Below are 11837 nucleotides of genomic sequence, written 5' to 3'. Positions count from 1 at the left end.
AGCTTCTAGGGTGTCAAAACCACAGTGCAAGGTGTGTTTAGTTGCCTAACTTGCAGAATGCATTAACTCTTGTAACTCTCTAGATTCTGCCCAAGCAGGAAAGGAAGACATTTTTTGTTTGAGGAGTTGCAGGGTATGTTGCTGGAATTTTAGCATATGGAACTGACAATTTAGGGCTCCGATAGCAAGAGTAGCTGAGGTGTATACTTTTTTACCCCATCTGTCTAGTGGTCGGGAATCCCTATCTGAGGGGGTGGGATTCTTAGCAGAGATTGCCTTAATTCCTTTAGGCCCTTGAGAAATTACCTCAGGGTTAGCAGTAGGATTTTTAAAAAGAAATTTGTGAGAGTCAGGGACTCTGTAATACCCTCTCTGGTTTTCTGGGTGCAGGAGGGAGGGTGTTAGGAGTCAAGCTGGATTCCAGGAAAACATCCTCCACAACATCCAGGACTGGGGGGATGGCCAGAGGTCTGTGCTGTGGAAGATCTAAGAATTCCCTGAGTCTCTTTTTTGACTGAGGGTAGTCCTGACTTTCCCATTGGAAATGCTCCCTTAAGGTGTGAAGGGTTTCCCCAAAGGAAAAATCCTCTGGAGGAGAGGTTGAAGGAATGGAATTTTCTACATCAGAATCCTCATAAGTAGAGAGGGGTTGCATGTCTTCATACTCAGATGCATCAGAGTCATCGGACTCCTGTTCAGACAAAACTACAGGGGACGGATCTCTTTTTCTTTTGGAAGGGGTAGCTTGGCTTTCCCTGATCAGCATGATAAGGTCTTCTGCCATTTTAAGCATTTGAGACTGAGGCAAGGAAGCAGGTGCCAGAGACTGGGTAGTCGGTTTCTTGCAAGTGACGCAGTAAGACTGACATTCTAACATCGGTTAGTGCAAGAAAAAAAGGATCCCCAATGGGGTACTTAGCTTTAGAAGACTTCAGCTTCAATTCAGAAGATAAAACTCAGGTAGTGGCCGACAGGCACTAGTGCAAACTGCTTCTGCTTTGGGCTCCATGGCAAGAAAGACTGATGTAATGGCGTTGGCTGTCTTACTTTATATCACTGATGACCTGCCGTCAGTCCTGAAGCGACAGCAACTGACATAGAAATGCTAAGCCTCTGGTATTCGGGCTGGCCGAGGGATATCCTGGCAGGGATAACCCAAATGTGATGACTGCAACAGTGAAACAAGAAGAACATCTGCCACTCAGACTGCAAGCGCTGATGGCTATGGGTTTGATTTCCCCCTTGATTATATATCACTGAACATTTGGTGTGGGTGTTTGTACCTGTAATGCTGTCGGAGAAAAAAATATTTATGAACTGTATTTTTTCACTGTATCCATATTCTCTCCTCCACCCTCTCTTGATATCCTTTCTATTAAACACACTTATTTTATTTATTTCAGATTTCTCCATTTATTGTATAACTATATGCAGCAGCATGTAGACCTGCACTCATCGCTTCCGCAAAGGCTGTCAGCACCCCCATCCCCACATGTGGTATCACCACCACCCACAGCATCTGCTATCTAGGCTGCCACAGCCATCACCATAACTCAAACACCAGACAACCCTTTACTGGAAGCTGGGCCTGTTTTCTCTGTTGGTAGTAATAGAAGTGGAAGTGATGGTGACATGCTCATCACACACAGACAGTTGACATCATGGATGAGCTGATTGACTGGTAGCTAGGTGACTGCATAAGCTCTCTCAAGAACTTCCTCCTGCATCTGATTGAGTCGTGCCCTACCCCATACTTGTTTCTTCATCCAAGCCTGGACGCAGTGGTGAGGGAGTCCAGATTGATGAGTAAACTCCCACTGGGTCATGGCTAGGAGGGATGGCAGCTGCACAACTCCAGCCTATACCCCCATCCTGGTATTGCCCTCCCTTTTGTATCTGTGTCCACCCTTGCTTGTTGTCCACTTCTCACAAACACCATTGTCTACACTCTCTCTCCTTCTCCATTGTGTTCCTCCTCATTCATAGTGTCATCACCTCCCCTGTCAGTCTTGCCTATCCTCTATGTTTGTTTGGTTGCCCCTACTGCCTACCCTGTTTTATCTTCCTAATACTTCCTTTGCCCACTTATCTTGTTTCTCTACATCCGTATCTATAGATACTGATGTACATAGATATATAAAACCTGTCATCTGACCCACAAAAATATTTTTACACCACCATCATGGTCATTCTTTAGGGTTTCACCTTATATTCTACCATCTGTTTGCTTTCCTCTTTCATCACTTTGCTTTAATTCCCTTTCCATACATGACTTTTCTTCTTGATGCTACTTTGTAAAGGTGATCGAGAACAGCCACTTGGAAGCGTGTATACGAACAAAGTTCACTGGTTTTCCTTTTCTTTCTCTGCAACTGCACCTCAGCAGTACTTTCTGTTACTGCAGACTCTGATGTGGCCATGAGTGAGATATTTAGTAAGCTCACTTTTTTTTTCACTGTTTTCCCTCATTAAATGTTAATGCACTCTGGTCTCTTTGTGCAAACAAGGTCAACAGCAATAGGCTGGCCATGACCACTCCCGCTGTGTATCTGAATACTAGGGCTAACCTTGCTTTGTGGATATAGATTCATAGGTGTTTACTAATGACCACAAGGACCTTTTTAAGCCTAGCCATGCGTCCCCAATCTCTGACAAGTTCTGATACCCTTGATAAGTGTAAGCATGGGCCTGGGAGATTAGCCATTGTCAGGCTATCTGTGTCCACTAGAGACATAGGTGCCACACCAGGGATGAATTTCCAGTTTCCCATTCAATTGTTCAAGTTGCACTTGAATTGGGTTATGAAGGAACTCTACTTCACATGGATGGGGAGTCTGTTCCATACACTGGGTAGTCTCTGGGATACATACCTATCTTGCCAGCAGATCCTATTTTTATCACAGGTAAGGTTTAAGTCTTTAGAATGGGTAATTCTGGTGCTGTTTGTTTTGTGGACATGCAGGAGGTCCAGCAAAGTGGGGTATGACAATGCCCTGTATGCCACGCATAGATCTCCCCCCAAAAGCCTGTAGGAGACAGAATACAGGGATAAGGTTTGAGGTGGTCTGCATAGGGCATTTTACGTACGCCCTGTATTCTTTTAGTGAGGAACCTCTGTGGACGTTCCAATTGTTGGATATGTCTGGTTAGGTACATACCAAAGGGGACACTGTACTCAATGACAGGTCTGATGAATGCGGATACAGTGGAACAATTACTTCCTTGGACTTAAATGACATACCTTTGTTTACAAGTTGCGCAACAGAGAATGATTTCCTCACCACTGTAAGACACATGATGGTCAAAGGCTAGATTACTATCTGTGTGTGTCCCTAAATCCCTGGCTACTAGGTCAGCTCTAAGGGATATGTTGTCAATATAAAAGTTACCATGGAAGGAGGACTTCCCAAAGGATACTATTAAGCATTTCTTAGCATTTAATATTAGTCCATGGCTCTGACACCATTTGTCTGTGTCGGTCCCTCCTGGAGGATATTTGTGTCAGTGTGAGATTCAATGACCGCTCCTAATTTGCAATCATCTGCAAATTTAGTCAGCCAGACACCACTGACACTGGCCTTGACTTCTGAGAAGTATCATTGTGAAAAATTAAATAAGGAGGTTAAGACAGTGGTTGAAGTTCAAACACTCTTCTGTCAGAAGTGGTAGTAACTGCAAAAACAGTTTTTCAGGTCAAAAACTTCAGATCAGACTTAGCTGAGGGTTCAGACGGGGGGGGGGTGAATGAAGGCCTGAAGAACAATATTTAAATCCCAAGGAGGAGTAGGATCCTTGAAAGAATGTCAAAGTAAGTAGGTTCCCCTGAGAAAGGCTTTACTAAGCTTGGAGGAAGCTAAAGTAGAATTACTTACTCCTATATGAAAGTCGGAAACAGATGCTAATTGTACTCTGATACATGAGGAGCTAGCACCATAGCTGAAAATTGTAGCTAAAAAGTCAAGTACCTTTGTAAACGGTGTTGAAAAGGGGTCTGAATTCTTTCTCTGTGGCCAAAAAACAAAACTTTTCCATTTAATTTTGTAATTTTTTTTTTTTGGTGGAATCTTTATGGGAAGATAACAGAATATGACAAATGGGAGAGGAGCAATTAGAGAAAATCATGTGGGGTCAACTTTAGGCCTGAATGTCTGGATGAGTCATGCCTGTTGGGTGACACAGTATGTCTGGAGTTGGATCCAGAATCCAGGGCTGATGTAGATGATGAGGCCAAAGAAAGGGAAAACAGATCTGATGAGGCCAATAAGGAGCAATGAGTGCAACTGTGCTCTTCAATCAAGATGCTTTCTGGACATATTTGGGAATGAGGGGTAATGGGCAGTAAGCATGAAGGAGACCGTAGGGCCAAATGTGAAGTAGTGACCCTCAGGGTCTCCCCCACTGGGGGGATCAGGGCAAAGAACCTGCTGCACTTGTTGTTGAGGGAAGATGCAAAATGATTGCAGCATGGTTGGCTCTATCGATGGAAAATCATCTCTGCCACATTGATAACTGAGAGACCTGCTTAATTTGTCTGCATCAGTATAGACCTGCTTAATTTGTCTGCAATCACGCTGGACTTCCCCAGGGTGTGTATTGCTATCAGAAAGCGATTGGAGATTGCCCATTGCCATGTTCTCATAGCTTCTCAACAAAGAGAGTAATATCTGGTTGATGTACCAGACTACCCACATACTGTCCATCAGAATCATGATAGTCCAGCTGAACGGCCTGCAATGCTAGGAAGACAGCTCTCATTTCCAGGCACTGATATGTATGTTGGCCTCTTCGGGTGACCATGTGCTTTTGACTGTCCTTTCTGAGTGCACCCCCACCTGACTTGAGCAGCGTCCATGGACACTGTGTCCTTGGGCTGAGGGAGAACAAAGGAATGGCGTTCATGTATTTGATTGGAGTTGTTCCACCAGAGAAGGTAATTCTTGCAAGCTTGAGTTATCTTGACTGCCCTGGATAATGGGTGTTGGAGAACAGACCATTGAGTTGCAAGTGTCCACTGGAGGATTTTCATATGAAACTAGTACAAGGGTGAGTGCCGGTGACATAGATGCCAAAGCTTGGAGTATCAGACTGGCTGAAAGAGAAGAATTCTGTATAATCTCTTTGACCTTGGACTGAATAGTTTGAATCCGAAACAGAGGGAGAGAAGCTATTTGATTGACTGTATTGAAATGAGCACCGATGAATTCCAGAGTTGAATTGGACTGAGCTGAGATTTATTGTAACTGATGGATATCCCCAGATGACAGCACAGCTAGAGTAAGTAGCCCTCTTGCTTGAATCAGTTGATGCCTGGTTGGAGCAGTCAGAGGCCAGTCGTTGAGGTATGGTAACACTCAGAATCTGTCTCAGGCGAGCTGCTACTACTGCCATGCACTTGGTAAACACCCTGGGGGTTGTGGTGAGACCAAAGGGCAGTGCTCTGAATTGTAATGCCTGGCTCCTAGCTGGAAGCATAGATATCTTCTGGATTGCCTGTTTATTCTGATGTAATAGTATGCATCCTGTAGCTCTATCGAGCACATCTAGTCATCCTTGTGCAGAAACAGAATGGACTGACCATCCGGAACTTTGTATATTGAACAAATTGATTTAGATTGTTGACATCCAAGACTGGTCTTCAGTGTCCTGTCTTTTTTTGGCACTAAAAAGAATCCTGAATAAGTTCTGGACTCTGTCTGGTCTGTGGGGACCTTGTGAATGACTAGCTTGTTTATTTTTAGTGCTGCTGCTTCCCTCTGACTGGGTGGAATGTCTGGGATTTTCTTTGAAAATGACAGAGGGGGTGGGAAAATGGCATGCTATAACCTCTAGATATTATCCTCAGCACCCATGGATCTTTTGTAATTTCTAACCAGGCTCTCAGATGCATGGATAGACACCCCCCAACAGCCTCCAGAGATGGACAGTCATGCCTCCTTTCAGGAGTGCTGATAGGATCTGTCAGAGAAGGAATCTCTAGAACTTTGATTATGCAGACCATCTCTGCTGTGGGGACAGCATGTTCCATTTGAATTCCTCCCTCTGCCTCTGGGGGAACTCTCTCCACATGGATCTTAAAAGGGGCCCTAGGATTTCTTGAACCACATTTTTCTATCACCTTGTTGGTTTCTAGAAAAGGACTGTCGAGGAGTCGAAATAAATGCATGTCCACAGCAAAAGGGTTTTCCCTTCCTGTTTGCAGCTAGAGAGTGCTTCTTTCACATTGGGGCCAAACAAAGAGGTTCTGTCAAAGGGGTATTGACAAAAAAAAATTTGAAGGGTTCCGCAAAATCACATAAGCGAATCCAGGCATGCCTCCTAATGGAAATGCCTGGACCCACAGCCTGTGAAGTACCTTCAGCATTCAGCAGCATGGACGAATTAGAAATAAACTGAAGGATAGCCAACTGTGAAGAAATAGTACTCTCTTCCTCAGATGATATCATCCCAGAGAGACAGATTTGGAAAGCTCCTTGATCTAATCTCTCTGAAGTCTTGAGAAATGTGCCACACGATTCAGCGACCTAAGGGAGAAGGTCACAGAAGCACAGACATCCTTCCCAAATCCATCCAGTGCCCTAGACTCCCTGTTAGAGGAGTGGACAGAGGAACTTTGTTCTGCCACTTCCTTTCTAGTGACTGCTGCTACAACCATGGCATTAACGAGTCCTCCTTTACTCCAGTGTGATCTATCTTTAGGTGGTGCTAGGATCCTGTCTGGTCCCTCAGGAACAGGTTCAGCTGTATCTGTTCCTTCTACACCCATTGTGAGATTAAATTTATTAGCTCATTGGTGAGCAGAGTCACCCAGGAGACAGATGGGCCAGACCTGAAGGCCTTCAGAAACATGGATTCCTCTTGAGAAGGGTTATTGGGAGACCAACTACCCCCTTTTTTGAGGAGTTCTAATATGTCTTCAAATGAGACATCATTGGGTGGTGATCTGGGGGACCCTTTCCCCCTCATCAAAATCAGTGTCTTCAGTAACAGAGTCTTGAAGAGAGTCTAAGTGTCCCCATTTGCATTTTCTTTTCTGAGGGACCCTCTCGGTGTGATGCTCCGGGGAGATATCGGAAAAGATAACGATATCCTGCTGGATGGTCTGGAGGCTAGTTCGGGCTGGCTGTCCTGGTAGAAGGGATGACTGAAGCTCTAGATGCAAAATAAAATGACAGGGAAGTCTGATCCAAGGTGGACAGAGTTGTCTGAAGTCTAGGTAAAAAGAATGCGCTCTCCACTACCTCAAAAGCAGAGTGCCTGGAAGAAGCAGAAACTGTTGGATCCAACAAGGCAGGCTTACAAATCATTGTATCTCACTGTCCCGCAGATAAACCACCCAAGAAGGGAGTCGGAACAGAGCTATCTAATGCTGATCCTCTGAGGGGAAGAGATGGCTCTGACAACTTCGGAGTTGAATCCAACACCCCCCAGTAGCCGGCACCCATGCTTCACCTCCAAGAGTTGTCTTGATCAGAGGTTCTTAGGGCTGGACAGCTCAGAGACACTATCCAAGTTAAAGATACCAATATCTTTGGATCCAAGGAGGAGGACTCTAGGGCTTTCAGATCTGACAGGTCTGAAAGGAAAGCACAGATCAGAAAAGGAGCTGCAAGCAGAGGTGTGACTCCAAGAAGGATCTCCGAACCTAATGGGGTTGAAGCCAAAAGGACTCCCATCTGAATCTTCATCTTGAAGAACTTCCTCATCATCCTATCTACATCTGCCTCAGACAGGCTCCTGGAAGACCGAAGTGAGGAAGCTGTGCACAAAGATCTCAAGTGATGACAGGGAGACTACTCCAGAAATGATGACGTAAATCTAGACATGATCAGCTCTTATTTTAAAGGAGAAGAATGGATTTGAGGATATTTTTCAGCTATTGAGGAAGAATGAAAATGGACAACATGGACGGAATGTTATGGTGACTACATAACTTTTTTTTTTTTTTTTTGAATGATTCATTATTACAAAAGGTCATTTTTCAGCATTTGTTTCAGTTTTTATATGCTATGAATCCAAGAATACCTGCTACTTTCAGATTATCAAAAAATTCAAAAAGATATTGTTTGCCCTCCTGTTAGACCAGTTGATACATTCGGATCAGACTTTTTTGCTAGTATAACTAGGTGGTTCAGAGAATAGGTTCATAGTTCATAGGTTCATAGGTTCATAGTTTAGTACTAAGCTAACTGCCCTTGCGAGACATTTTAAGCCTAGCCAATTATCTCTTGTGAGACTCAAACCCTGCACCTTGTGTTTGTAAGGCAAACACCTTAACCATTAAGCCACCCTCCCAACCTATGAATGGAGGTGAGGTGAAAGCTGAAGGGCATTCTGAGGATCTCTTATGAGATTCTTTGGAAATAGAATCACCATTTTTTCTCTTGCCTTTTGGGGGTTTGAGCCCCAGCAGCTGTTGAGGAAGATAGAGGGAAGTAAACCCCCGAGGATTAGCTTAATCTTCCTGTCTATCACAGCATGGGAGTTGAATCCCTTACAAATATCATATTCAATGTCCAGATGTCTAGGACCTAAACAATAAACACACTCGGTGTGTGCATCTGAATTAGGTACTTTGGAGCCACACTCCATACATTTCAGAAAGCCAGAGGGCTTATATGACATTTTGAAAGATAAATTTAGACTGCAATAGAAAAGGATAGCAAGGAAAGGGAAAGGGGAAAGGAATTACCAACTATGGTAATTAAGAGTACTACTGAAGTGCAACAGACGGAAGAAATACCAGCAATGGTAATAACAGTACTCAAAGTATGAGGAGAAAAGGGAAGAGCTAATATTTGTGATAAAGGGTTAAAGGGAGGAAAGAATAAATATATCAAAAAGGTAACAAATAAAAAGAAGTTAAACTCAATGACTTGCGAGAGTAGATGAAAAAGGAATTAAATTCAAAATTCGATAGTTTACAATATACGTCTGAATGCTATAGCGGCAAATGAGATCTGAGGTATGTTAGGTGGGTGGGGCATTATGGGTAAAGCAGGAGCTCAAGAGTTCAAGCACTCTACATTCTGGAAGAAATGGCAGAGTCAGATCTGAGGATTGGATCCTAACCAACTGTTTAGGAATGAATGAAAATGACAATATCAGATCAAAATGTATGTAATTATAACTAATGGTGTTACGTTATGCTAACATTTAATGTTATTTCATTCTTTGAAGCATTAGCATAAGAATCAGAGTCCCCAACATGTTAATCATCTTGGTAGAATAATCAAAACTGTTCATGATGACAAGGCTGCCAGCCTTGCCGGGTTTCATAAGCCTGAGTTGTTTTTGTCTATAAAAACACTCTTTAAAGATAGTATGTTCATTATTTTCAGAAGGCTGTTCCCAAAATGCAAACTGAGGTGTAACTTACATGTATATAATTTAAGGTCAATATGTATAAGAGCCAGATCTCTCGAGACATGACAACAAAAGTATAACCTTGTTAGAAAATGCACATGTGGACAGAATTCACTGCTAAGTGACTGTAACTATGTATCTAATGTCACCATCACAAATAACATCAGGAAAATTATCTCGGAGTTAACATACTCTGGATTCAGGTTTTCCCGTCTCTGTATGGCTTTCCTCCTCCGAGTGTGGCTGATAAACATCCTGCTTAGGATGAAAGTGAAAAACTAATTATACAGTTATCTTGGGATGTTTTGTTTGAGGTGAATTGTTCATTATTTGTGTTTGTTCTATTGCCACTGGTCGTCAGTCAAAGTTGTCTGGTTCTTTTTTTAAGATAACCATTTCTCATTTTTTGCAGTTTCTTAAATTGCATAGTATTGGCTCTCACTCACAATACAAGGTAGTCTAATTAAAATATTTAAAAATGCAGTGTTTGGGCAAATTACATGGGTTTTGACAGAAGGCCCACACTATTTAATGAATAGTGTAGTCACTTTCTGTACGCAACAGTTAATCCACCAAGCAGGTGGCTGCCTAGGGTGCCGTTCTAGCAGAGGCACTTTTCCAATAATCTGGATGGTGTAGGTAGACCAGGATGGGGATACCGAGTGGTGTGAGGGGGCGCTGTGGAGCCCTTTTGCCTAGGGCACTATTTGACCAAAGGCCGTCCCTGCCACCAAGACAGAAAACAATGCAAAGTTTAAACAATGGATTTGTAAATAAACAATACCAAAACAAAGGAGGAAACAATCTTTTTGTGATCTTTTTTCACAATTATAAAAGGATGACGTCAACAGTAAGCTCTGTGTAATGATACTGAATTAGCAATGGCAAATAAATTGAAAGAAAGGGGTAGCCTTTATTTTGGTTGTTCACTCAATGGCTCCTCTTCCTGTACTCAAGTGATTACTTTATTCCTTCCTTCAGGGCAAAATCTGGGTTCACAGGCAGGGTGAAAAACCTAAAGCCTATTCAGTCCCTGACTGGACAGCCTAATTAGCCCATTGGTTCCCGTCAGAGGTGAGAATGGGTGTTATGGAGCAGGTCAGTCTACCAATCTTGTGGTCACATCCCTCCCAAACCTAATTCCTTCCTGCTGGTGGCTTGTGAGCTCCTCTACTGCTGCTCACATAAAGGTGCAGGTGTGCTACCACACATGCCAACCCTCTGCCTATGGGATACATCACTGAGCAGGATGGGCTCACTGGGCTGGTTCCTGCAGGTGATGCACCTATACTTTAGTGTCAATGATGCATCAAGGAGACACACCTCCTCCCTCCAATTCCTCCAAAAATGGGTAAGCTAGGATCAGTCATTCCCATCCAGTCAGTAAAGTTCCTGTGGTGTTAAGCAGTTATGCGGTGTGTATATTTTCAGTGGCAGAGATGAATGCAGGTTAACAACCAAAGTTCTGAAGACTGACTGCTAATGAAAGCCAGCAGGCATGAACTGCTGGATGAGATACTCATGAAGTATGGTCTAGTGAATGACTGCCTTACAGAATATATGAAGATTTTTATGAAAAGGTCACACAAAAGGATTAAAGGACACAAGTGTTTTGTACATCCTTTCTTACAAAAATAAGAGTACGAGAACATGTACACGTAGAGAGATATAAGTATACACACGCATATACAGACACACACATATAACTCTTTTAGCATTTTATTACCTGAGTCAAGAAAGTAAGCCAGCTAAGTTGTTTGCTGCCAAATCCTGTACTTCTGCATGACTGAAGAATGTTCAAAGTCACATAATTAAAAACAGCAACAATTACATCATTTCCTAAAACAGTCATCAATGTCAAACAAATAGTCAAATATGTTCAGAATGGTTCCAGAAATAATGAAAGAGGGATGTTTGTATTTTCACGTTATATAAGGAAAACAGGTCAATTACATCATTAACAAAAAGATGAACAAGATCTTTTAGTACTAGCAGCGATTTGACTGAATATCAGCAATACAGCAATACTTTCTTCTGTTTGGCAAATTGTATTTGCATTACTCTTGTCAGGATGTAATCTTCGGCTTTATCACAGTAGCCAAAAACTCTTGTTCTAGGATGCTTTCATCAAGGCATCGACCTATAAAAAAGTCAGAAATAAAAATGTGAGCAGTTAATTAAATTCATACAAAATGTAAAATGGTAGTTTAAACAGTACAAGTATAAAAAAAAAACATGTCACTACACAACTTGCTTGAAAAAACAGAATGAGAGTTGTGCAAGCCAAAGCTCTTTTGGGAAGGGGTACACAAGTATTGGTACAGTCATCAAATAATCCTGTGCTATCCCCATTGTGGACATATGGTCAACTCCCTCCTAATCCTCCCAAAAGGTTGCACGCTGCCTCCCAGGACAAGCAGCTCTAAGAATTAAACTAACAATATTATTTGACTAGAGCTCTAAGAATTAAAGTA

At 42.6% G+C, this 11837-nt stretch overlaps 1 protein-coding gene across 2 annotated transcripts in view; it reads right to left on the bottom strand.

Annotated features, from left to right (window-relative positions):
• Window positions 1–11066: 11066 nt before the first annotated feature.
• CBWD3 (COBW domain containing 3) overlaps window positions 11067–11837 on the bottom strand; it is a 950215-nt gene continuing 949444 nt past the window's right edge. For both annotated transcript variants that reach the window (XM_044064329.1, XM_044064328.1), the window contains one exon: window positions 11067–11503. In XM_044064329.1, the coding sequence (XP_043920264.1) occupies window positions 11430–11503 (74 nt within the window). In that variant the 3' untranslated portion in view covers window positions 11067–11429. The remainder of the gene's footprint in view (window positions 11504–11837) is intronic.

This window comes from Protopterus annectens, chromosome 2.part2 (genome assembly GCF_019279795.1).
Source record: "Protopterus annectens isolate FY-2018-M chromosome 2.part2, PAN1.0, whole genome shotgun sequence".
Classification (NCBI taxonomy): domain Eukaryota; kingdom Metazoa; phylum Chordata; order Ceratodontiformes; family Protopteridae; genus Protopterus; species Protopterus annectens.
Note: the sequence above shows the minus strand (reverse complement) of the source record. Positions and strands in the feature narration are given on the sequence as shown.